Genomic DNA, 27,835 nt, shown 5'->3' with positions numbered 1-27,835 from the left:
TAGTTTCCTATTGATTCATAACAAATTACCACAAATGTAGTGGCTTAAGATAACACAGCTTTACTGTGTCATGGTTTCTGTGGGTCAGGTGTCTGGGTACAGGTTAGCTGAGCTTTCTACTCAGGGTCTCACAGGACTGAAATCTGGCCAGGGATGCAGTCTCATCTGATGTGTGGGGTCCTTCTTGATGCTCACTGGTTGTTCAGAGGATTTAGTTCCTAATGGGTGTAGGATTGAGGTCCCCATTTTCTTGCTGGCTGGGGATCACTCTCAGCTCTGAGGGGCCACCCGCAATTCCTTACCACATGGCCCTCTTCACAGCATGGTAGTTTGCTTCTTCAGAGCCTACAGGAAAGAATCTGCTACAGATTCTTTACATCTCTCTGACTTCTGTCTCTGATCACTAGACTCTTTTAAAAGGGCTCACTTGATTAGATCAAGTCCACCCATACTTGAGGGGAGATTATCCAGGGCATGCGCACAAGGAGCTGGGAATCTTGGAGGCCATCTTCGAGTTCTGCCTAACAAATCTCTCTGGCTTCACATCCCAGCATTTTCTTGAGACCTCTTTATTCATATTTATTGAGTAGATGCCATGTGCCAAGCACTGTTCTAGGTACTGGGAATACAGCACTAATGAGATTTACGTACTGGTAGGGAAGACAGGTAGAAAGCACTTAAATATTTAATATGTCAGGTGATGATAAGAGCTAAAATATAAAGCAGGGTTTTTTAAAAATTTATTTTTGGCTGCATTGGGTCTTCATTGCTGCGTGTGGACTTTCTCTAGTTGTGGCGAGCGGGGACTACTCTTTGTTGCGGTGTGTGCAGGCTTCTCATTGCAGTGGCTTCTCTTGTGGAGAGCGGGCTCTAGGCGCGTGGGCTTCAGTAGTTGTGGCACATGGGCTCAGTAGTTGTGGCTCATGAGCTCTAGAGTGCAGGCTCAGTAGTTGTGGCGCACGGGGGCTTAGTTGCTCCACGGCATGTGGGATCTTCCCAGACCAGGGCTCGAATCCGTATCCCTTGCATTGGCAGGTGGATTCTTAACCACTGCGCCACCATGGAGGTCCCATAAAGCAGTTTAAGAGGACAGGGTAACAGGGGCGCCAGTTTACATAGGTTGGTCTCTTTGATAAGGAGACATTTGAACATAGACCAGAAGGAAGTGCAGAAGTGCACCACGTGGCTCTCTGGAGAAGGGCATTTCAGGCAGAGAGAGAAGCAAGTGTAGATTGGGGTGGGAGGGGGGCGTTGTAAGCAATGAAGAGGTGGGCAGTAGGGGAGGTCAGAGAAATCACAGGGGCTGGGTCACGTGAGACTCTTAGATTTGGTTCTGAGTAGGAAGATGAGAAGCAGCTGGGAGGTTTTTGGAGATGGGGTGGCATGATCTTACAAGCATTCTAAAATGATCACTCAGTCAGCTGTGTGAGGAATGGGCCCTAAGGAAGCAAGGGATGAGTTAGGAGGCTGTTGTGGTAATTCAGGTACTTGATGGAGACTTGGATGAAGGTATCAGTGGTGGAAGAGGTAAGAATTGGTTAGACTCTGGGTGTATTTGGGAGGTAAAGCTGACAGAATTTACAGATAGACTGGATGTTGGATGCGGGAGCATGAGAGGAGTCCAGGATGCAGCCAGGGTGTTGTCCGTGAGCAACGCGGAAGGCGAGAACTGCCGCACAGTGCAGTGGTAGCGCATGGGAGGGGAAAACAGTGTTCATTTTTTAAACTTTTCACTTTGGAATAATTTTAGATTTATAGAAAGTTTGCAAAGATAGAACAGAGAATTCCCATACACCCTTCACCCAGCTCCCTGTAATGTTAACATCTTTGTCAAAACTAAGAAATTAACACTGGTACCATGGTACTGACTAAACTTCAGACTTTTTTTTTTTTTTTTTTTGGCCACGCCGCGAGGCTTCCAGCGGGGCTTGTGGGATCTTAGTTTTTTGACCAGGGATTGAACTCGTGCCCTTGGCAGTGAAAGCGCAGAGTCCTAACCACTGGACCGCCAGGGAATTCCCCCGGACTTTAGTTGGATTTCACCAGTTTTCCCACTAATACCCTTTTTCTGCTCCAGGGTCCAATCCAGGATACCACACTGCATTTAATCAGCATGTGTCCTTATTCTCCTCCAATCTGTGACAATTCCTTAGCCTTTCCTTGTTGGAAAACGTGTTTTTGTGTTATGTTTTGCTTTGTCTCCTCCTTCTTCAGGAAAGATAAAGAATTTGGTTAAATTTATTAGATTTGAGTTGTCTACTAGACTACCATATGGATATGTTAAGTAGAGAGTTGGATATAAAATTCACGGAAGAGATCTGGACTAGAGGTTTAAATTGGGGCATTGTCAGTGTAGAGATGGTGTTTAGTGGACTAGAGGAGGTCACCTAAGTTGTGAGTGTAGTTAGACAAAATAAGAGAGAGGATGGAGCCTACCTAGGCTTGGCTGGAAAATGAGCATCCAATAAAGGAAACGGAGAAAGATTAAACAACTAGGATGTGAAATGTTCTAAACACCAAGTAAAGAAATTCAAGGAGGAGGGACTGATAATTGTGCTAAATGCTGTTGATCAGTACAGAAGGATAACTGCACATTGACTGTTGGATTTGGCAATGTGAAGGCTACTGGTCTTTTTTTTTTTTTTTTTTTGAATTTTATTTTATTTATTTTTTATACAGCGGGTTCTTATTAGTTATCGATTTTATACGTATTAGTGTATATATGTCAATCCCAATCTCCCAATTCATTGCACCACCACCACCCCCCCACCTCACCGCTTGCCCCACTTGGTGTCCATACGTTTGTTCCCTACATCTGTGTCTCAATTTCTGCCCTGCAAACCGGTTCATCTGTACCATTTTTCTAGGTTCCACGTATATGTGTTAATATACGATATTTGTTTTTCTCTTTCTGACTTATTTCACTCTGTATGACAGTCTCTAGATTCATCCATGTCTCTACAAATGACCCAATTTCGTTCCTTTTTATGGCTGAGTAATATTCCATTGTATATATGTACCACATCTTCTTCATCCATTCGTTTGTCGATGGGCATTTAGGTTGCTTCCATTACCTGGTTATTGTAAATAGTGCTGCAGTGAACATTGGGTTGCATGTGTCTTTTTGAATTATGGTTTTCTCTGGGTATATGCCCAGTAGTGGGATTGCTGGGTCATATGGTAGTTCTATTTTTAGTTTTTTAAGGAACCTTCATGCTGTTCCCCATAGTGGCTGTATCAATTTACGTTCCCACCAACAGTGCAAGGGGGTTCCCTTTTCTCCACACCCTCTCCAGCATTTGTTGTTTGCAGATTTTCTGATGATGCCCATTCTAACTGGTGTGAGGTGATACCTCATTGTAGTTTTGACTTACATTTCTCTAATAATTAGAGGTGTTGAGCAGCTTTTCATGTGCCTCTTGGCCATCTGTATGTCTTCTTTGGAGAAATGTCTGTTTAGGTTTTCTGCCCAATTTTGGATTGGGTTGTTTGTTTTCTTAATATTGAGCTGCATGAGCTGTTTATATATTTTGGAGATTAATCCTTTGTCTGTTGATTCGTTTGCAAGTATTTTCTCCCATTCTGAGAGTTGTCTGTTTGTCCTGTTTGTAGTTTCCTTTGCTTTGCAAAAGCTTTTAAGTTTCATTAGATCCCATTTGTTTATTTTTGTTTTTATTTCCATTACTCTAGGAAGTGGATCAAAAAAGATCTTGCTGTGGTTTATGTCAAAGAGTGTTCTTCCTATGTTTTCCTCTAAGAGTTTTATAGTATCCGGTCTTACATTTAAGTTTCTAATCCATTTTGAGTTTATTTTTGTGTATGGTGATAGGGAGTGTTCTAATTTCATTCTTTTACATGTAGCTGTCCAGTTTTCCCAGCACCACTTATTGAAGAAACTGTCTTTTCTCCATTGTATATCCTTGTCTCCTTTGTCATAGATTAGTTGACCATAGGTGTGTGGGTTTATCTCTGGGCTTTCTATCCTGTTCCATTGATCTATATTTCTGTTTTTGTGCCAGTACCATATTGTCTTGATTACTGTAGCTTTGCAGTATAGTCTGAAGTCAGGGAGTCTGATTCCTCCAGCTCCGTTTTTTTCCCTCAAGACTGCTTTGGCTATTCGGGGTCTTCTGTGTCTCCATACAAATTTTAAGATTTTTTGTTCTAGTTCTGTAAAAAATGCCATTGGTAATTTGATAGGGATTGCACTGAATCTGTAGATTGCTTTGAGTAGTATAGTCATTTTCACAATATTGTTTCTTCCAATCCAAGAACATGGTATCTCTCTCCATCTGTTTGTATCATCGTTAATTTCTTTCATTAATGTCTTATAGTTTTCTGCATACAGGTCTTTTGTCTCCCTAGGTAAGTTTATTCCTAGGTATTTTATTCTTTCTGTTACAATGGTAAATGGGAGTGTTTCTTTAATTTCTCTTTCAGATTTTTCATCATTAGTGTATAGGAATGCAAGAGAGTTCTGTGCATTAATTTTGTATCCTGCTACTTTACCAAATTTATTGATTAGCTCTAGTAGTTTTCTGGTGGCATCTTTAGGATTCTCTATGTATAGCATCATGTCATCTGCAAACAGTGACAGCTTTACTTATTCTTTTCCAGCTTGTATTCCTTTTATTTCTTTTTCTTCTCTGATTACCGTGGCTAGGACTTCCAAAACTATGTTGAATAATAGTGGTGAGAGTGGACATCCTTGTCTTGTTCCTGATCTTAGAGGAAATGCTTTCAGTTTTTCACCACTGAGAATGATGTTTGCTGTGGGTTTGTCGTATATGGCCTTTATTATGTTGAGGTAGGTTCCCTCTATGCCCACTTTCTGGAGAGTTTTTAACATAAATGCGTGTTGAATTTTGTCAAAAGCTTTTTCTGCATCTATTGAGATGATCATATGGTTTTTATTCTTCAGTTTGTTAATATGGTATATCACACTGACTGATTTGCGTATATTGAAGAATCCTTGCATCCCTGGGATAAATCCCACTTGATCATGGTGTATGATCCTTTTAATGTGTTGTTGGATTCTGTTTGCTTGTATTTTGTTGAGGATTTTTGCATCTATATTCATCAGTGATATTGGTCTGTAATTTTCTTTTTTTGTAGTATCTTTGTCTGGTTTTGGTATCAGGGTGATGGACACCTCGTAGAATGAGTTTGGGAGTGTTCCTTCCTCTGCAATTTTTTGGAAGAGTTTGAGAAGGATGGGTGTTAGCTCTTCTCTAAATGTTTGATAGAATTCACCTGTGAAGCCATCTGGTCCTGGACTTTTGTTTGTTGGAAGATTTTTTATCACAGTTTCCATTTCAGTACTTGTGATTGGTCTGTTCCTATTTTCTATTTCTTCCTGGTTCAGTCTTAGAAGGTTATACCTTTCTAAGAATTTGTCCATTTCTTCCAGGTTGTCCATTTTATTGGCATAGAGTTGCTTGTAGTAGTCTCTTAGGGTGCTTTGTATTTCTGCAGTGTCTGTTGTAACTTCTCCTTTTTCATTTCTAATTTTATTGATTTGAGTCCTCTCCCTCTTTTTCTTGATGAGTCTGGCTAATGGCTTATCAATTTTGTTTATTTTCTCAAAGAACCAGCTTTTAGTTTTATTGATCTTTACTATTGTTTTCTTTGTTTCTCTTTCATTTATTTCTGCTCTGATCTTTATGATTTCTTTCCTTCTGCTAACTTTGGGTTTTGTTTGTTCTTCTTTCTCTAGTTCCTTTAGGTTTAGGGTTAGATTGCTTATTTGAGATTTTTCTTGTTTCTTGAGGTAGGATTGTATTGCTATAAACTTCCCTCTTAGAACTGCTTTTGCTGCATCCCATAGGTTTTGAATCGTCATGTTTTCATTGTCATTTGTCTCTAGGTACTTTTTGATTTCCTCTGATTTCTTCAGTGATCTCTTGGTTATTTAGTAGTGTATTGTTTAGCCTCCATTTGTTTGTGTTTTTTATGGTTTTTTTCCCTGTAATTCATTTCTAATCTCATAGCATTGTGGTCAGAAAAGATGCTTGATATGATTTCAATTTTCTTAAATTTACTGTGGCTTGATTTGTGACCCAAGATGTGATCTATCCTGGAGAATGTGCCGTGGTCACTTGAGAAGAAAGTGTAATCTGCTGTTTTCAGATGGAATGTCCTATAAATATCAATTAAATCTATCTGGTCTATTGTGTCATTTAAAGCTTGTGTTTCCTTATTTGTTTTCTGTTTGGATGATCTGTCCATTGGTGTAAGTGAGGTGTTAAAGTTCCCCACTATTATTGTGTTACTGCCGCTTCCTCTTTTATAGCTGTTTGCAGTTGCCTTATGTATTGAGGTGCTCCTGTGTTGGCTGCATATATATTTATAATTGTTACACCGTCTTCTTGGATTGATTCCTTGATCATTATGTAGTGTCCTTCCTTGTCTCTTGTAACATTATTTTAAAGTCTACTTTATCTGATATGAGTATTGCTACTCCAGCTTTCTTTTGATTTCCATTTGCATGGAATATCTTTTTCCATCCCCTCACTTTCAGTCTGTATGTGTCCCTAGCTCTGAAGTGGGTCTCTTGTGGACAGCATATATATGGGTCTTGTTTTTGCAGTCAAATGCTCTACCACTGAGCTATACCCCCTTGTTTTTGTATCTATTCAGCAAGCCTGTGTCTTTTGGTTGGATCATTTAATCCATTCACGTTTAAGGTAATTATAGATATGTATGTTCCTATGACCATTTTCTTAATTGTTTGGGGTTTGTTTTTGTAGGTGCTTTTCTTCTCTTGTGTTTCCCACTTACAGAAGTTCCTTTAGCATTTGTTGTAAACGTGGTTTGGTGGTGCTGAATTCTCTTAGCTTTTGCTTGTCTGTAAAGGTTTTAATTTCTCCATCAAATCTGAATGAGATCCTTGCCGGGTAGAGTAATGTTGGTTGTAGGTTCTTCCGTTTCATCACTTTAAGTATGTCATGCCACTCCCTTCTGGCTTGTAGAGTTTCTGCTGAGAAATCAGCTGTTAACCTTATGGGAGTTCCCTTGTATGTTATTTGTCGTTTTTCCCTTGCTGCTTTCAATAATTTTTCTTTGTCTTTAATTTTTGCCAATTTGATTACTGTGCGTCTCGGCGTGTTTCTCCTTGGGTTTATCCTGTATGGGGCTCTCTGTGCTTCCTGGACTTGGGTGGCTCTTTCCTTTCCCATGTTAGGGAAGTTTTCGACTGTATCTCTTCAAATATTTTCTCGGGTCCTTTCTGTCTCTCTTCTCCTTCTGGGACCCCTATAATGTGAATGTTGTTGCATTTAATGTTGTCCCTGAGGTCTCTTATGCTGTCTTCATTTCTTTTCATTCTTTTTTCTTTATTCTCTTCAGCAGCAGTGAATTCCACCATTCTGACTTCCAGGGCACTTATCCATTTTCTGCCTTAGTTATTCCGCTGTTGATTCCTTCTAGTGTATTTTTCATTTCAGTTATTGTATTGTTCATCTCTGTTTGTTTGTTCTTTAATTCTTCTAGGTCTTTGTTAAACATTCTTGCATCTTCTTGATCTTTGCCTCCATTCTTTTTCCAAGGTCCTGGGTCATCTTCACTATCATTATTCTGAATTCTTTTTCTGGAAGGTTGCCTATCTCCACTTCATTTAGTTGTTTTTTTGGGGTTTTATCTTGTTCCTTCATCTGGTACATAGCCCTCTGCCTTTTCATCTTGTCTGTCTTTCTGTGAATGTGGTTTTTGTTCCACAGGCTGCAGGATTGTAGTTCTTCTAGTGTCTGCTTTCTGTCCTCTGGTGGATGAGGCTATCTAAGAAGCTTGAGCAAGTTTCCTCAAGGTTACTGGTCTTGCTAAGAGCAGTTTTAGTGGAGTAATGGAGATGAAAGCTTGATTGGAATAGAAAGAGAGGCTTACCCCAAATATAAGTGTCCGTGGCTGTTTGAGAGTGGGCTTTGCTTGCTCTCACTCTGTACTGAGAGAACCTAGCACTGCCCAGTCCTCCCAGACTGCCTGGATCCCTCATTCTGCAGTAACAAAACCCCCTATATCCTTAATTTGTTTTGGCTCTGCTCCTGCTCTTAATTGACCTATGGCCTTCTCTCAGGTCACCACTTCCTTTACAGCCTCTCAGAGCCTGCTGTTTTCCCTTATCCCACTTGCCTTAGTTTCTGGAAGATGGGGAGAGCACACTCCTTCCCCAGTGTCATTTCTAAACTATTATTCTTCTACCTTTGTATCAGAATCCCTGCTCCTTTGAAGCTAATGCTGCATGACCTCTTCTCGCCATCCCCTTCCATGTCTCCTTACCTATGTCATCTATTAGCCTCCAAATCTCCCAGCCCCAGCCTCATTTATTAATGCATCTACCCTGTATCTTTTTTCTGCCCCAGTGATTCTCAAGGTATAGTCACAGATCAGCAGCTGTTGGCAACACCTGGGAACTTGTTAGAAATGCACATTCTTGGGCCTCACCTCAGAGTTAGTCAACAGAAATTCTGGGTGTGGGGCCCAGCAGTCTCTTCTTTTAACAAGTCTCCAGGTGATTCTCATGCACATTCAAGTTTGAGAACTACTGATTTACCATAAATCCTGCTGTTGTTCTGGGTGACTTCAGTGATCATGTGGGTTATATCATTCTCAGGTTCTTTGATCTTGTCACCTGCAGTGACCTTCATATCCATTCCACCTCCGCACCCACTGCCAAGGAAATGACCCTGGGGATGCCCCGTCTCTGAAATCCTAAAGTCCTGTGTTCTGCTTTCTGACCATAACCTCCTGTCCTTTTGGCTCTCCCAGTCTCTTCCACCCATTATCAGTTCAGTCTCCATCCTTCTTCATCCCCTCTTCAGGCTAGGCCTTATTGAAGGTCATTTGAAGTATTATCCTTCTGCCAAGACATTTGGCAGGATCCCAGCCCTGGATGGATGCTGCAGTCTAGCTTTTCTACCCTATCTGGATAACAGAATGCCATTTCAGGAAATCGTATAACAGTATAGATTTGGCACTGCTGCAAATTCATTCACCCTCTGAGGAAAGCCTTCCTGATCACCCTGTTTAAAACTATAATACTTCCCCCACTGCCGACCCTCACTAACCTCTTTTCCTGGCTTATTTTTTTCCATAGCACTTATCACTATTTGATGATACTACTTATTTTCATTATTTATTTGTTTATTGGCTACCTTCCACCACAAGATAGTAAACTTCATAAGGGCAGAAGATTTCTGTCTGTTTTGTTCACTGTATATCCTTAGTGTCTAAAGAGTGTCTGGTACATGGTCGGTTCCCAGTAAATATTTTTGAATAGTGGTCTCCAGCTCAGCTGGCTTTCAGCATTGCCCTTTTCCCTTTATATGACCTTGGGCAGCTGTCCCTCCCATTTTCATCTAAGACTACTACAAACCTTTTCCACACTTAAACCTTCCTAACATTGATCTCTCAACCTTAGTGGACCTCCTTGCCTCCTACTTCACTGAGAAAGGGGAGGTCATCACTGAGAAAGGGCATAATTTTCTCAACTTTTTGCTTTCTCTAAGCAAACTCAGAGACATCTGTGCCTGTTACTCCTTTTCTTTCATTCTAAGATCTCTTTTATTTCCTTTCATCAACCTTTCCACATCTACTACTCCAAGTTCTGAACCTGAAGCTCTTCCTGAGTCTGTCCTGCCCTCTAAAAGAAAAACTTCCCCCATACGGGACCTCCCAGGAGTGTTTCTTTCCTTCCATTCAGTCTCATCAAGAGTCATCTACTCTGTGTCCTTTTCCCTATTCTGACTCATGTCTCAGTCCTCTGGCATCATCACCACTTGACTCAGAGCTACTGGTAAGGTCACGAATGACTCAGTCCTTACTATTATCCTGGACTTCCCTTTGAGTTGGACACAAAGGAGTCTTTTCTGAAATGTAACTTCCTTGACTCCTTTGATACCACACACTTCTGGTCCTCCTTGTTCTCCTTGACTGTTCTTGTTTATGTCCTTCACGCTTCTCTTCCTCCACCTCTTTCCTAAATGTTGGTGTTTCCTAGGGCTTTATCTCAGCCCTCTCTTCTTACTTGATAAGGCTTCATTGGGAGATTACAACCAGTTCTGTACTTTCAAACCACTGCCTCTGGGCTGTCCTGATTTCTAAACCTTTACCTCCAGCCCCTAAGCTCTGCCATAGGCCTTAGACTCACATAAATAGAAGTGATGTCTGACATGTGCTTCAGACTCAGCAAGACCATCTTGAACGCGTTGATCATGCTTACGTTGTATTAGCTTTTTAAAAACAGCTGCCTTACCTTAAATAAGGTAGCTTACTAAAGTTGATAGGTTAATTTACCTTTATTCCCACCATCCAGATATAATCAGCTTTAACCTTTTATTCTGTTTCCTTAAAGAATTTTTCAGTGCTCAGTTTTACATAGTTGAAATCATATAATAAAAATAATCTTTATTCTTTTTTGCTTATTATAATGTAATATTTTTCCACTCATTAAGAGATCTTTGTAAACCTTATTTTAAATTAATATATAATATGCCATAAATAGATATGCATTAATATTTAAACAATCTCTACCTCCTCCCTTTTTTTTTGCTGATATATTTTAAAGTAAATTCCAGATATCAGGTTATTTCACCTTCATATACTTTTAGGTTACATCTATTTAAAAAATATGGCCGTTTTCTAATATAATCACAGTGCCATTATTGTACTTAACAAAATTAGCAATAATTCCTTGAAATCATCTAATACCTGGTCCACAGTTGAATTTCCCTGTTTGCCTCAAAAATGTCTTTTTACACTTGGATTTTTCAAATGAGGATTGTTTTAGGTTTTGTTTTGTTTTTTTAGAGACAGTTATTTATTGGTGTATCTGAAAAGTTTGTAGTCCATTCTCCAGACAGGTCTCTGTTCTTCTTATTTAAGTGGGTTGTCACTCTCTTTACTGACATACTATCAAAGTAAAAGTATAGAGAAGATACAGTCATGACTGGGGAATGATGGAGAAGCCCTAGTGGGAGAGGGCCTAGGATTGAAGAAGAGCCAGTGGTCAGGATAGGGCTGCATCCAGCATGGACAAGAGTCTTGCACCTGAAATGTGATAGTTCACTAGCAGAGAACTATTCCAGAATAGTACCGTGTTTTACATATGTTACACGCTTAGATAAAACTGAAATGTTGGTGAAAGAATTATACTGTTTCTCTTTCTAGTATGTTTCTAGAACCTTTTACTATTATTTTATTTATTATTTTCATTCATTCATGCAACAGGTATTATTGAGTACCTTCTATGTGTAGAGTTAGGAAATAAACAAGGTAAAATAAGTAAAATATATGATAGATAGACTTAAGTGGTGTGAAGAAAGATAAGAGATAGGGAATGCTGAGGGAGTGGGTTACAGTTTTTTTGTTTTTTTTAGGGGGGGGGGTTCCAGTTTTTAAAGTGTGGCCAGAGACTGCCTCATTGAGAAGACCACATTTTGAGTAAACACCTGAAGCGGGTGAGGGACTGAGCTGTGCAAATGTCTGGGGGACAGTATTCTAGGCAGAGGGAATAGCAAGTTGTAAAGACCTTCCCCCAGGAATCTGCCTCCTAGTTTACGGCTGGGAAGGAGGCAGTGTCGTCTCAGAGTGGTGGCCTAGGGAAAGAGGAATCACAGATGAGGACCGGGAGGCAATGAAGGCCATTGTAAGGACTTTGGCTTTTACAGGCATGTGATGTAGGAACCATTGGCAAGTTCTGAGCAGAGGAGTGTATCATCTATTAATAATTTGCATTTTGACGGGCTCCCTCTGGCTGCTGTGGTGAGAATAGACTGAAGTAGGAAGACTAGTTAGGAGGCCATTGTAATAATCCAGGTGAGTGGATAGTGGCTTAGACCAGAGTGTTAGCAGCAGAGGTTGGATTCTGGATATATTTTGAAGGTAGAGCCAGCAGGGTTTGCCGACATACTGAACATGGGATGAAAGAGACAGCCTTCGGAAAGGCTGCAATTTGTAGGCTATTCAAAGTTGACAGCTTTGTAAAGGCAGTAATTTGTAGGCTGTTCAAAGTTGACAACTGTCACCACATAACTAAACGTATGTGCATCCTAATGGTCAAATTTCACTGTGACTGGACTTAGAAACATCACAATAGTTAACAAGCAATAAGCTAATGAATAAGAGAAACAGTAAAATAAAAAGACAGTCTTCAGGGTAAAAATTGTAGTGTTCTCAGGTGTGTTCCTTACTTCACTTACCTTTCTGTGTCCTTTAATTCTAACTCAGTCCTATTCTGGAATGGTCAATAGGCATTTTCTATAAAATTCACCACAAGTGTAATTCTCACAGACTATTCCTCTGCCCCAATCAGCCTCATACATAGATGGCTCAAACTTAATCTCACTCTCTAATGAGCTCTTACCTAACTTACCACTCCAGAATCTTCCACATGTAGCATGGTAACTGGTAGGAAATATAATTGACTCTGTTATTCAGAAATGTTAACTTATGCAGGGTAGGGTATCCTACCTTTTAAGAAAGAATCTAAGTCTGATTCCTCAGCTTTTATAATAGAATTCAATTTTATTATGTGTTCATCTGTATCTAAAGCAGCTAGATTTCCCTTTAATCAGTCACTCGCAGTATCTTTATTCCAGGCTTTCTCCAGAGGGAAAGAGCTATCCCAGAAACTTTACTAAAGCCTAAAACTTTCAAAGGAGAGAGGTTATGGAGCAGACTAGATGATACTCGTTTATTCTTTCATCCATTCATTCAATAAATATTACTGAGCGTTTGGTATATGCCAGGCATTGGATATACTACAGTGAGCAAGGCAGACGAGGCCTTGGTCCTGCCTCCCAGAGCTTACAGTCTTGATGTTGTGTATTTCTTTTGACTTTGAACTGTACAAACAGAAAGTAATCTTAGGGAGCTAATATTATGGAATGACTAAAATGTGAGCTTTTGAGTCAGATGGCGATGAGTTTGAATTTTGATTTTTAAATTTCTGGTTATATGATCTTAGGTAAGTGCTTTAACTACTTTGAGCCTCAGTTTCTTCATCTATAAAATGGTATCTCTATTATATCCTTGTTAAGAGAATTAAATACGTGTAAAGTGCTTTAGCACAACACTTGGCGTGATGTATTTAAGGTTAGTTGTTTTATTCTTATAACTTACTTGCACCTAATAACAAATAAAATAGTATTGTGAAATAAATGCTAAAAATATGGATTCAAAAAAAAAAAACATACACACACACATACTCTCAGGTCTGGGTACACTTGGGATTTAGAAAGATTTTGCCGAGATCGTATTTGAAGGAAAAGTCTGGAAGTGGGTGAAGGTATTGAAGAATAAATCTGGGAGGATTCTTAGGATGTTATACGCTGGTCTCTCTCATAGATGCTGAGCTTCTGGAGCCAGAGACTGTGTCTCCCTCAGTCTAGTAATCCTACCATGGGGCTTGTGGTAGGAGTCAAGCCTGTCTTTCTTGAGTGAATAACTAAAGACTTTGAGGGCATCTACTAGAACCATCTCACCACCATGGGTTGTTGGAACCTGTCTAGGCTTAGGTTTCTTGCACCTGACCACTGTAGCTTCATGAGCCCCTCCCTAACAGTCCATGAATCCATGAATGTGGTAGATGCAGAGCCTTCCAGATTGAGAGGGCAAGGCAAGGTGCTATAGCATGTTTCTCCTGTGAATGCTCAAGCCATGTGTTACGAGGGGCGTTTGGCTATTCTGCTAGGATCCTGGGCAGTTTCTTGGGAATGTTTCCTCAACTGTGGGAATCCCTACCTGAATGTCTGCTTCCTAAGTCCTCTACCTCAGCATATTCCTGCCCCTTCCTGGCCTCAAACTCTGAACAGTCACCTTGCTCAGAATCAGACATCCCTTAAAATCTCTACATTTGAATTCTCCTCTCAAATGCCTTGCTGATCCTTGGTTGACTAAGGAATGTTTTTCTGTGTTTGAGTTTATCTGTTTTGTTTTTTAAACAGGTTCTTTAATTGAACAGCTAACCGCAGAAAAATATGAGTGCATGGTGTGCTGTGAATTGGTTCGTGTCACAGCCCCAGTGTGGAGTTGTCAGAGCTGTTACCATGTGTTTCATTTGAACTGCATAAAGAAATGGGCAAGGTCTCCAGCGTCTCAAGCAGGTCAGTCATTTCTCTTTTCTGAGTAGTTATTCTCACCCATTTGATATGTTCAGGTTTTAAACTTAGCTTTAAAAATACTACTTAATTCCTCTTGAGTGTTTTATCTGCAGGGAGATTATGTTGCCCTGATCACATATTTTGTTTGTTTGGTTTTTTTTTTTTATTTTGCAGGGACCCTTGGTAAGGCCCTTAGATGGTTTCTTTTTTTTTTTTTTTTTAAATTAATTAATTTATTTATTTATTTTGGCTGTGTTGGGTCTTCGTTTCTGTGCGAGGGCTTTCTCCAGCTGTGGCGAGCGGGGGCCACTCTTCATCGCGGTGCGTGGGCCTCTCACTGTCGCGGCCTCTCCCGTTGTGGAGCACAGGCTCCAGACGCGCAGGCTCAGTAGTTGTGGCTCACGGGCTTAGTTGCTCCGCGTCTCATGTGGGATCTTCCCAGACCAGGGATCGAACCCGTGTCCCCTGCATTGGCAGGCGGACTCTCAACCACTGCGCCACCAGGGAAGCCCCTATAGTTATTATAAAATATTAGCTATATTTCCTGTGTTGTACTATACATCCTTGTAGCTTATTCATTAGAAAACATTTCTTGTATAGTTTGCTTTAGAAAATTTATAGAAAACAATGTTTAATTTACCCTTAGGATTTTGAAGTTGCTTTGCCTTTAACAGATCTTCTCCATAGTATTTTGTGGGCTTTTCCCAAAGTACACTAGTATTTAGGGATAATGCAAATGTTATTAAAAATATGCTTTCTGAACTTTGGCTCTTCTAATTTAAGACATTTGAGTTTTCCTGCATGTACTCAAGTATTTTATCCTACTTTTTTTTTCAAACCAAGATTCAGATGTTTACTTTGATACTAAAAATAATAGAACACTGTCCCACAAAATGAAATGTTAATTTTATGAAGTGATGGAGGTGTTAACTAAGACTATGGTAATAATCATATTGTAATATATAAATGTATCAAATCAACATGTGCACCTTAAACTTACACAATGTTATATGTTAATTATATGTCAATTTTAAAAAATGGAATGAAATGGATACCCACTGTATTCGCGATATCTGAGGTCCTTATAAATATAAGCCTAAATGCAATATTTAAGCAAAGAATTCAGTATTGTGAATTTGTTTCTTAAATGTCTGATATCCTTAACATGGAAATTACTACTACTGCTTCAATATTATGGCTTTCCATAGATTTAAACATTCTTAAATTACATGTGCTTTTGTAAGGAAATTATTTTGATTTCCTCTCATTTTTCTTGACAGATGGCCAGAGTGGTTGGAGGTGCCCTGCATGTCAGAATGTTTCTGCACATGTTCCTAATAACTATACTTGTTTCTGTGGTGAGTTTTTTTGCATACACTGGAGTCTCTTCCACTTTGCTTATTGTACCTCAGTTCCCAGCCCAGGAGAGGCGGTGTGCTGGGCATGTTTTAGAAGTCACTAATAAGACTTCAGAGCTACAGGAGTTTGTAAGACATCACATGCGTGTGGTCTGTCACACAGCTAGAGTCACAGGCCTTTGTGTTCTTGGCAGACTGTTCTGGAGATGGGCCTTCTCATCATGCCCACCAGGTCTCCTTGATCTTAGTTTAGATCAGAGCTGACCAGATGGCAGAGGTGGGTACAAACATGGGCTTCTTCTCATCTCTAACGGTAACAGCTTTGAAATTCTGGATTTGAGCAACATGAGTAAAGAGTATTGGTGAAGCGTACTTTATTTTAATCCAAGAAATCAGTCATTGTTCTTTATAATAAAGAGAGATTTTCTGTAAACCAGCATTGCAAACTATCCTTGTGCCCTCCCTCTTTATGGAATACTTCTTCCTGGTTTTGAATAGCTCAGTTCTTCCATGTGTTAGGAAAAAAACTTTTCATGATCTACATGCTCATATCTGTTGCTAACCTATTTCCTGCGTGTCTTTTTTTTTTTTTTTTTTTCCTCTTTCCTGCCTGTCTTTTAATGGGTAACCTTTACCATCTGGCTGTCGATTTTTCAGATTTTATTTCTTAACCATTTGTCTCCCTCCTTGAACCATTGCATTTTTATTTCTGTCCTCATTACCTCACTGAAACTTATTCAGAAATCATCAGTGACCCTTTCCTGACCAAATCCAGGGCTGATTTATAAATTCTTAACCTTTTTGTCCACACAGCAGCCCTTAATGCTTTTGACCATTCACTTCTTGAAATGACTAGCTCTTTCTGTTTCTTTTCTACCTGCTCTCCTTATTTTTCTAACTAATTTGCTCATATTTCTCCTTTCCTGTTACTTAACTGCCAGCTTTCACCAAGAGTCAGTCACTGACCATCAACACTTCTAGACTCAATCACTTTGTGAACTCAACTGTCTACAGTGTTCTTCCCCTTCTTTTCTTTAAATCTCATCCACTGTGTCATTTAAGATCTGACCCCAACCGTCCACTTCCAAAGGAAGCTTCCCCTTTCTTATCTCCTCTCCCACTTTGACCACTCTTATCCAGAATCTGTTGGTCCTGTATGTTCTGTTGCCAAAATCTGAGCCTTAGTAGATACTGAATTAGTATTAGCTGAAGGAATGAATATTCTTGAATGTACTACTGGAAAGGCAGCATGAAACTGGATGCAAGAGATCAATCGAAAATTGGACAAATAAGACCAATACCCAGGCTTAATTACCTTATTTTTAAAGGATTTTTAAACATGAAGCATCATAATGAAATTTAAAATCTTGTTAAAGCCTTCACTGACAAATTGGATATGAGACCCTAAGAAGGCAGAAGAATGTGGGGATGAAGGTCACGATGATCTGAGTGAGGTGGAATGGTGTGGGAAGGCAACTAATGGCCTGATTTTACCTGAGGACTTTGCCCCACTCTGCTCTTCAAGGAGACCATTGGTCGGGAATTCCCTGGCAGTCCAGTAGTTACAACTCTGTGCTTTCACTGCCAAGGGCCTGGGTTCAATCCCTGGTTGGGGAACTAAGATCCCACATTCTGCAAGCCATGCAATGCAGCCGAATAAAAAAAGGAGACCATTGGTTTAATATACTTTATTGAGAACTTATTAATGTAACAGGTACCATGAAGAAACAGAGAAGAATGAGACTATTTACTGACTTCCCAGAGCTTACAGTCTAAAATTTAAGACACAATTAACTTGCTGTTCTACTACAAAGTCTGTGGGAGATCTTTGGGGTGAGTTTGACTTCTGGCTGGAGGATTAAGAGCCTCCCTGAAGGAGGTAGAATTGAACCAGGCTTGAAAACTAGGTTTAACACCAGGAAGGCTTAGGATCTGCTGGGAGAAGAGGAAGTCATCCAGTTATGGAGCCCAGGATCTATGAAGATAGAGGAGTGCGAGATGACTGGAAAGGTAGGGCTGACTTCTTCGTGCCAGGCCTAGATATTGGGACTTCGTTTGTCAGGTGGTGGGAAGCCACACTGAGGGCATCAGTGTGTGTGTTTTTTTTTTCTTTTTTTTGGCCGTGCCGAGGCATGTGGGATCTTAGTTCCCCAACCAGGGATCAAACCTGGGCCCCTTCCATTGGAAATGCAGAGTCCTAACCACTGGACTGCCAGGGAATTCCCTGATTCTTTATGAAGATTAGTCTGGTGGCAGTGAGTAGAGTATTTTGGGACCTAAACAGTTTGAGGACTTACAGTAACCCAGATGAAGAATAGTAAAAGTCTGCAATGAGTTTCAGAGTGGGACAGAAAGGAAGGGATATAAGATTTCAAAGGTAAACAGGAATTAACAGCAGTGGGAAAGGAAGGAACCCAAATGTGGCTCCAAAGTTTCATGCTTTTGGAAATGGTGATACCAAGAACAGAAAAGGGCAGGGCAAGTGAACCAGGTTTGGTGGGGACAATGAGTTCAGTTGGAGTTAAAGTGTTGAGTTGGAGGAGTAAGACGTCCAGTGGAAGATGTTCTCCAGGGAGTTAGGAATGTTTGAAGAAAGATCAGGAATTAGGGGCGATAGTCACAGGTGAGAGCAATAGATGAGATTCTAGTAGGTGAAAGGGTAATGGGTGAAAAGGAGTCTAATGCAGAACCCTTGCAGATGAAGGGAAAAAAACATCATTGAGAGTCAGGGAAAAGAGGTTGGGCCATTGAGAGATGGTAGGAGAAAACCTGGGCACCATATTGGAGCAAGAAAGCACAGAGGCAGAGGAGCTTTTCTAATAGTCTAGAGATGAGGTTCTGGCCAGTAGAGAGGGACAGCAGGGGTAGAGGGGGAGGTGAGGTGTGAGATACACTATGTAGGAAAATTGACAAGATTTGGTGACTAAATAGAATATAGAAAGAAAAAGAAACTAGGATTTCTCTAGTTTTTGAGTTTGTGTGACTCTGACAGTGATGGTGTCACTAACAGATAGGGAACCCTGGAGAGGGCGGGATCTAAGAGGGAAGATGCTAACTTTGACTGTAGATACATAGGCAATTTGAAGTGACTGTGAAACCCCAAGCCCAGATGTTCAGCAGATGGTTGGACATGTAGGACTGAAACTGAGGATTCAGGGCAATGCAGAAGATGTAGATTTGGGACTCATCAGCCTTTAAATGTATTGAACCGCACAGCATGAATAAGATTTCTGAAAGAGACAGACAAGAGAGAAAAGCAGAGGCCAAGGGCTGGGAACAGGCTTCATTTAGGGTGTAAATTGCCCAAGTGAGGATGAATAGCTCAAGGGCAAGGAGGAGTCCCGTGCCTCAGTTTTACTCATCCTGCCCCTGCACTAAGTTCATGGAATAGGCTTACTAAAATTTGTGGAGTGACGTTGATTATAAAATTATAACCCTAGATGGAACTTTCCTCAACATAATAAAGGCCATATATGGCAAACCCACAGCTAGCATCATCCTTAGTGGTGAAAAACTGAAACCATTTCCACTAAGATCAGGAAAAAGACAAGGTTGCCCACTCTCACCACTATTATTCAACATAGTTTTGGAAGTTTTACCTACAGCAGTCAGAGAAGAAAAAGAAATAAAAGGAATCCAAATCAGAAAAGATGAAGTAAAGCTGTCACTGTTTGCAGATGACATGATACTATACATAGAGAATCCTAAAGATGCTACCAGAAAACTGCTAGAGCTAATCAATGAATTTGGTAAAGTAGCAGGATACAAAATTAATGCTCAGAAATCTCTTGCATTCCTATACACTAATGATGAAAAATCTGAAAGTGAAATTAAGAAAACACTCCCATTTACCATTGCAACAAAAAGAATAAAATATCTAGGAATAAACATACCTAAGGAGACAAAAGACCTGTATGCAGAAAATTATAAGACACTGATGAAAGACATTAAAGATGATACAAATAGACGGAGAGATATACCATGTTTTTGGATTGGAAGAATCAACATTGTGAAAATGACTCTACTACTGAAAGCAATCTACAGATTCAATGCAATCCCTATCAAACTACCACTGGCATTTTTCACAGAACTAGAACAAAAATTATCACAATTTGTATGGAAACACAAAAGACCCCGAATAGCCAAAGCAATCTTGAGAAAGAAAAATGGAGCTGGAGGAATCCGGCTCCCTGACTTCAGACTATACTACAAAGCTACAGTAATCAGGACTATGGTACTGGCACAAAAACAGAAATATAGATCAGTGGAACAGGATAGAAAGCCCAGAGATAAACCCACGCACATATGGTCACCTTATCTTTGATAAAGGAGGCAAGAATATACAGTGGAGAAAAGACAGCCTCTTCGATAAGTGCTGCTGGGAAAACTGGACAGGTACATGTAAAAGTATGAAATTAGAACACTCCCTAACACCATACACAAAAATAAACTCAAAGTGGATTAAAGACCTAAATGTAAGGCCAGACACTATCAAACTCTTAGAGGAAAACATAGGCAGAACACTCTATGACATAAATCACAGCAAGATCCTTTTTAACCCACCTCCTAGAGAAATGGAAATAAAAACAAAAATAAACAAATGGGACCTAATGAAACTTAAAAGCTTTTGCACAGCAAAGGAAAACAAACAAGACGAAAAGACAACCCTCAGAATGGGAGAAAATATTTGCAAATGAAGCAACTGACAAAGGATTAATCTCTAAAATTTACAAGCAGCTCTCGCAGCTCAATATCAAAAAAACAAACAACCCAATCCAAAAATGAGCAGAAGACCTAAATAGACATTTCTCCAAAGAAGTTATACAGATTGCCAACAAACACATGAAAGAATGCTCAACATCGTTAATCATTAGAGAAATGCAAATCAAAACTACAATAAGATATCATCTCACACCGGTCAGAATGGCCATCATCAAAAAACCTACAAACAATAAATGCTGGAGAGGGTGTGGAGAAAAGGGAACCCTCTTGCACTGTTGGTGGGAATGTAAATTGATACAGCCACTATGGAGAACAGTATGGAGGTTCCTTAAAAAACTAAAAATAGAACTACCATATGACCCAGCAATCCCACTACTGGGCATATACCCTGAGAAAACCATAATTCAAAAAGCGTCATAAAAAAAAAAAAAATAGCGTCATGTACCAAAATGTTCATTGCAGCTTTATTTACAATAGCCAGGACATGGAAGCAACCTAAGTGTCCATCATCGGATGAATGGATAAAGAAGATGTAGCACATAGATACAATGGAATATTACTCAGCCAGAAAAAGAAACGAAATTGAGTTAATTGTAGTGAGGTGGATGGAGTTAGAGTCTGTCATATAGAGTGAAGTAAGTCAGAAAGAGAAAAACAAATACAGTATATTAACACATATGTGGAATCTAAGGAAAAAAAAAAAAAGTCATGAAGAACCTAGTGGTAAGGCAGGAATAAAGACACAGACCTACTAGAGAATGGACTTGAGGATATGGGGAGGGGGAAGGGTAAGCTGTGACAAAGTGAGAGAGTGGCATGGACATATAAACACTACCAAACGTAAAATAGATAGCTAGTGGGAAGCAGCCGCATAGCACAGGGAGATCAGCTTGGTGCTTTGTGACCACCTAGAGGGGTGGGATAGGGAGGGTGGGAGGGAGGGAGATGCAAGAGGGAAGAGATACGGGAACATATGTATATGTATAACTGATTCCCATTGTTATAAAGCAGAAACTAACACACCATTGTAAAGCAGTTATACTCCAATAAAGATGTTAAAAATTATAACCCTTTTATGCCTATATTTTAATTTTAGAATAGGTGAGTTCCTCCTATACTGGGGGACTTATGTCCTTTCCATTTCTTACTGCCTCTCCCCTCCCCGCATTGCTGTCTTCCCTTATTCCCTCTTTCTGATCCTTACAGTAGATATTCCCATATCAATTCAAAGACCCATTTACAGAAAGCTTATCTTGTAGGTTTTGTTTAAATCTTAGATTAAATGTGTCCATTAATCTAAGTGGCATTTTCATCAGTAAAAATGACTATTTGTCTTTTCCAGGTAATCCAGAATCTATCATACTCAGTGAAGCTTTTGATGAGTAGCATTACGTTCACCTTCTTATTTTAGGACAATGTGTTTATTGAACTAATGAACACCGTCCTGATGTTTCATGCTGTCTGGCTATATTGTATTATTTCATCAAAGTCTACGATGCAGTTGAAGTTTATACCATTGACTCTCTTATTTGATATGTTTTAGGCAAGGTAAAGAATCCTGAATGGAGCAGAAATGAAATTCCACATAGTTGTGGTGAGGTGTGTAGAAAGAAACAGCCTGGCCAGGACTGCCCACATTCCTGTAACCTGTAAGTTGGAACACTAGACTCCTGGGGATTCCTGGTGAACACGCTTTGCTTGCGGCTCTCAGTACACATATCTGGTTACCACGTAACAGGACTGGGTGAGGGACAGTGTGGTGTCATTTACTGAGCACTTGCTTTGTGCCAGGTACTCTGCAAAAGCTGACTCGTTGAATCCTTACAACAGCCCAGTGATGTATAGATATTTATCATCTCCATTTTACAGATGAGGAGAGAAATGCACAATAATAAACAGTTGATCAGTTACAAATAAATTTCTGTGGGCTTTGGCTTCAGACAAAGGTTTAATTCCTGGGTTTGTCTCTTAACAGTTATGTGATGTTGGACAAATTACTTCTCTGAGCCTCAGTTTCTGGACCTGTAAGATAATAATGATAGATCAAAAATAGTTTCAGAGTTCTATGAATATTAAATTAATTAACACACTAAAGAGACTTGGTACAGAGCCTGGCACATGGTAAGTGGTCAAGAAATGGTAACACTTGCTTTTATTGCCCAAATCTAAGAGAAAACAGACATCAGAGTGTTATACTTGCTTCCACTGGTACCTCGCTTCTATTGTATGGAGCAGGGGTTGGATCAGAGGTCTTGTGATCAAGATGTAGGGATGGTGCTGGGGAATATCGTTGTGGGGAGAGCTGTTCAGACTGAGCTAAACAGCATGGTCTGCCATCTGCTGGACAATCAGCCCTTCCTCTTCCTTTGACTGCTTCCATAGGTCAGAACTCAGGGACTCATCTATTCCTTCCCTTAGTTGCCATTTTAGTAAATTCAGTAACAAGATATTAATCCTCCACATGAATTATCTTTAGAAAGCCTTCAGCAGAAATGGGGCCCTGTCATGACTGTCAGAGAACACCACTGTGATACAGATCAGGTGGTCAGTCATTTAAGGAACACTTTAAAACACCAGTGCCCATTCTCTGCCTCAGAGCAATTGAATCAGAATCTCCTGGGGTGGGTCTAAGCATTGTAGTTTTCTTCCAGGTGATTCTAATATGCAGGCAGTGTTCTGAACCACTGCTTTGAAGGTTATGAGAACCTGGGATTAAGTCCAGGCCTCAGGGATATTTGAAATAACCTGGAATCATCCACACTTGACCAGCAGTTTGTCTATCAGTCTAAAGTTATTTAAGGGCTTCCCTGGTGGCACAGTGGTTAAGAATCTGCCTGCCAATGCAGGGGACATGGGTTCGAGCCCTGGTCTGGGAAGATCCCACATGCCGTGGAGCAGCTAAGCCCATGTGCCACAACTACTGAGCCTGTGTGCCACAACTACTGAAGCCCGTGCACTTAGAGCCTGTGCTCTACAAGAGAAGCCACCTCAATGAGAAGCCCACGCACCACAGTGAAGAGTAGCCCCCGCTCATGGCAACTAGAGAAAGTCCACATGCAGCAACGAAGACCCAATGCAACCAAAAATAAATAAATAAAATAAATAAATTTATTTAAAAAAAAATAAAGTTATTTAAATGTCTAGCCATGAAAATTATTTCACCTGAAACGGTTGAGGTATATCATGTGAAATATAACTGTTGAATAATGATACTCATCCTTAAAGAAGCATGCTTAATCTTATGTCTCCTGTGGGTTCTGTCTGTCAAAATGGATCATCTTAGGAGACTGGGCACATGTTCCTGGATTGTTTTCAGTGTTTAAAGCTCATTTAAGAATTACTATAACTGATTTAGTAGTCACATAAAAAATCCAACCAGACCACTTTATAGGCACACCTGATTTTTATAGCAAATTCTGTTACCCACTTGATTAATTACACTTGGCTCTGATTGGCTATTTTTTAAAATTTATTTATTTTATTTTATTAGTTTTGGCTGCGTTGGGTCTTCATTGCTGCGTGCGGGCTTTCTCTAGTTGCGGAGAGCGGTTGCTATTCTTCATTGCGGTGCGCGGGCTTCTCATTGCTGTGGCTTGTCTTTGTTGCAGAGCACAGGCTCTAGGCGTGCAGGCTTCAGTAGTTGTGGCACATGGGCTCAGTAGTTGCGGCTCACCAGCTCTAGAGTGCAGGCTCAGTAGTTGTGGCGCACGGGCTTAGTTGCTCCGCGGCATGTGTGATCTTCCTGGACCAGGGCTCAAACCCGTGTCCCCTGCATTTGCAGGCGGGTTCTTAACCACTGCGCCACCAGGGAAGTCCCCTCTGATTGGCTTTTAATTCCCAAAGGATTGTGATTTGCCATCACATAGGTGTCCCCCCTGCCCCTCCCCAAAGTTCCCAAAATATTTTAAGTAGTGATATTTCTGTACAGGTGTGTAATTTACCAGGGGTGTCTGCTTTGAAGAGGGCAGTATTTATTTGAATTGGAATTTATTTCCATTTTGTTCATTTTTTCTTTGGTCTCTTTATAGCATAGCTCCTATAAAAAGCATACTATTCAGAGGCCTAATTCTGACCTATAGCAAAAATTAGGCACGGTTTTTTTCCATGTGTCCCTTTCCCCTTTGTTACTTACCAACATGCCTCCCCTCACCCCAAGCAACCTTCTTTTCAATGTTCCCATTGTTAGCCTATCACCTGGTTATCACTTTACCAGCTGATGAGAAAATGTCTGTACTTCTCATGGATCTAGCAGATTTAAGCTCTGTTACTTTGTTCAGGTTCTGATCCTCTAAAGGACCCCATTGGCCATCCTGAGTGGCAGACTCTTTTTATCCCTACTCACTGTACTAAGTGGGCCAAGACCATATTTAGAAATATTATCTTTGACTATCAGACCCAAATAAAACCAGTAATTTGACTTGGGCTTTACTTTTCTCGTTAAATATTCTAAGATGATACTGCTATCGATTCTTTCTGTATAAAAACATTGTTGGTATCTTTGTTTAAATAGTTTAATCAACTTTAGACAAATACTAAAACATTTCGTAGGAAGTTTATTTGTTGCCATATTCATAGTAGGGCCCAGCTGGGGCAGCTTTGTTTAAGTTTGGATACATGGGTATGATTTATTCATTACAGCCTTTCTTTTTCAGCCTCTGCCATCCTGGACCTTGCCCACCCTGCCCTGCATTTATGACTAAACCATGTGAATGTGGACGGACCAGGTAAAGTTAGAATTGTACTCCGAAGAAGACTTCAGTTTCCACATTAATGGTTTATGTATGAATTTCTAAAATAAAAGATTAGTAGGTAGGTGCAAATAGTATTTATTTACTACCATTAATAAATGGTAGGTGTAAATAGTACTTTTCCGTAAATAGTAATTTCCTGTGCTGCCTTAATCCTGCAATCTTATAGGTGATTAAGAAGTTATAAAATAGTGAGATTACCCATTTCAGATGCAATGCCAAGGTGACAGGGACTTTTTTCTTAACCTCTCTAGTGGGTGAAAGAACCAGGAATTGAACCCAGGCCTGCTAAGGTCCAGGAGGCAAGGGCCACTTATCTGTGCCTAGCATAGTATCTGGTGTCTAGGTTTTCAGTGAATATTGTTGAATGAAAGAATAAGTAGCCCCAGAGCCCGCTCTCTTTTCTTTACAATCAAGTTCTCCTGCTTTATCAGTGCAAGGATCACTGATAGCTGCGGAGGCCCAGTTAAGACCGCAAAATGATTTCTGAACTACAAGACGAGATGGGATAGTGCAGATTTTCAGTGATAAGCATTTTTTAAATGTTTACTGAACTGACAAGGGTAGAAGTGTGGCCTTACAGAGAGTCACATGCAAGGGGCTATGGGTCAGAAAGCCCAGGTCAGATTTGGGCTCTGCCACTAACTAGTTGTTGACCTGGGCAAGTTGCTTCTTCTTGGTGAGCCTCATTTTTCTTATCGTATGGTAGAAATAATAGTGTCTTCCTCAAGGGGTTGATGTTAGCTGTGACGCTGAGCACTGGAAACTGATCATCTATGTATGTAACAGTGACTTCTTAAAACAAAATATGTAGTTGAAGTGGGAGTAGGGGGATAGAATAAAACTTCTTGTGGCAGAGTAGACTCCAAGGTCTAAACCATTACCCTGGAAAGAAACCTGAAGATGATTGTCTAAGAGCAGCGGCCTCATATCCTTCTCTAGCGGACAAGTCGGCAAAATCGGGATGTTTATTAGAACAAAGCCAGAATGATCTCCCCATCCTGAATCAAAGTCACATACAGCATGTTCTTAAGTATCATAACTGCCTAAAATGCCAGAGTGCCAGGTCCCAGGAGAATGCCATTGTGCTTTCATTCCAAGAATGTTCATTACAACTACACCTCCCAACCTCCCTACCCACCTCTGTAAGATACTATGGGAGCTCCAGGCTCTTTCCCCTCCTGCGTGCTGTTTCAACTCAGAGAAGAAATCACATTGTAACAAATACTTAGGCCCTCAGTTCCTCACTGGCCAGAAAATAGGGGAGAGAAAAAAGGCAGAATAGGAAATAAGGAAAGCAAAGGAGGAAAAAGAAGAAAGAGTGGAGAAGGGAAGAGGAATTGAGGAAATGATTGGAAGAGGGAAAGAGAAAAAGTAGGGGAAACTGGGCAAAGAGAAAAGGTTTAGTAGGTTTTGGGGGAAGGTTAGTTTAGCTGTCAAATAGGACCTCAATGTCCAACATTAGACTAATGCTGTCTTTACATCTATTTTTACAGGCACACAGTTCGCTGTGGTCAGGCCATCTCAGTCCACTGTTCTAACCCTTGTGAGAATGTTCTGAATTGTGGTCGGCACCACTGTGCTGAGCTGTGCCATGGGGGTCCATGCCAGCCTTGTCGGATCATATTAAACCAAGGTAAGTGGTGAGCACACCAGCCAGCAGTACTTGGGTACTTTTCTGGAACCTTATTTATGGTTGTCTTGATGACTCGGATTTGTCTCAAGCCTGTAGTCACAAAGACTCTATTAGGTTTGGTACCTTGGGTAGAGAGAACTGGAGATACATGAATGATTAGACGGTTTTTTGTTTTTGGGGGGTTTTTCTGCCACACCTTGCAGCATGTGGGATCTTAGTTCCCCTACCAGGGATCGAATCCACGCCCCCTGCAGTGGAAGCACAGAGTCTTTAACCACTGGACCTCCAGGGAACTCCCTAGATGGTTTTCATTATTTTGGTTGCATAATACCAGTATAGGTCATTGTCCTATAGAATTTGGACGGTAGATTTTTTTAATGCTGTTTAAAAGTAACTGCTTGTGAAATTTTTTTGCAGTAATTACTTGAAAAAGACCCAGAAAGGCCAAAGTAATCTTGAAAAGGAACAGTTGAAAGACCTGATTTTAAGACTTAGAAAGTTACAGTAATTGTGACATTGTGGTTATTGGTGTAAAGGTAGACTAGTAGATCAATGGAAGACAATAGAGTCCAGAAATAGACCTCAATATATACAGTCAGTTGATTTTCAACCAAGATATTAAGTTAATTCGGTAGAAAAAGGAGTCTTTTTACAAATGGTCCTAGAACAGCTGGATGTATATATGGGAAAAAAAAAGTGACCCTCAACCCCTGTCTCACTCTTTACACAAAAATTAATACTATATGGGTCATGGGCTTAAATGTAAAACCCAGAAACATAGTTTCCAGACAAAACTATAAGAGAATATTTTCATGACTTTGGGATCAGGCAGAGACTTCATAGAGCAACAAAAATACTAACCATAAAAGAAAATAATTGATAAATTGAACTTTATCACATTAAGAAAATGAATTGATAAATCACAGATTGTATTCAGAATATTTAAAGTACCCCTACCAAAGAAAAAAGAAAAAGATAAAGTACTCCTACAAATCAACCAAAAAAAGACAAACAACTCACACAGTGAGCAAAAGACTTGAACAGCTACTTCACAAAAGAAAATATGTTAATGGTCAATAAACACATGAAAGGTGCTTAACACCTTTAAACACTAGGAAAATGTAAATTAAAACCACAATAAGGGCAGAATAGTATAACCACTTTAGAAAACAGTCCAGGGGAGTTCCCTGGTGGCCTTATGGTTAGGATTCTGGGCTTTCACTGCCATGGCTCAGGTTAAATCCCTGGTCGGAGAATTGAGATCCCACAAGCCGT

At 40.1% G+C, this 27,835-nt stretch overlaps 1 protein-coding gene across 6 annotated transcripts in view; it reads left to right on the top strand.

Moving 5' to 3' along the window:
- NFX1 (nuclear transcription factor, X-box binding 1) overlaps nucleotides 1-27,835 on the top strand; it is a 78,131-nt gene that overhangs the window by 6,163 nt on the left and 44,133 nt on the right. For all 6 annotated transcript variants that reach the window (XR_009503637.1, XR_009503638.1, XR_009503639.1 and 3 more), the window contains exons 3-7: nucleotides 13,941-14,099; nucleotides 15,377-15,454; nucleotides 21,720-21,825; nucleotides 24,829-24,900; nucleotides 26,421-26,560. Coding sequence is in view for 3 of the 6 variants with exons in the window: in XM_059924598.1 (XP_059780581.1) it covers nucleotides 13,941-14,099; nucleotides 15,377-15,454; nucleotides 21,720-21,825; nucleotides 24,829-24,900; nucleotides 26,421-26,560 (555 nt within the window). In the remaining 3 variants the exon portion in view is untranslated. The remainder of the gene's footprint in view (nucleotides 1-13,940; nucleotides 14,100-15,376; nucleotides 15,455-21,719; nucleotides 21,826-24,828; nucleotides 24,901-26,420; nucleotides 26,561-27,835) is intronic.

Source organism: Balaenoptera ricei, chromosome 6, assembly GCF_028023285.1.
Source record: "Balaenoptera ricei isolate mBalRic1 chromosome 6, mBalRic1.hap2, whole genome shotgun sequence".
NCBI lineage: Eukaryota > Metazoa > Chordata > Mammalia > Artiodactyla > Balaenopteridae > Balaenoptera > Balaenoptera ricei.
This window is presented reverse-complemented; position numbering and strand designations above follow the sequence as displayed.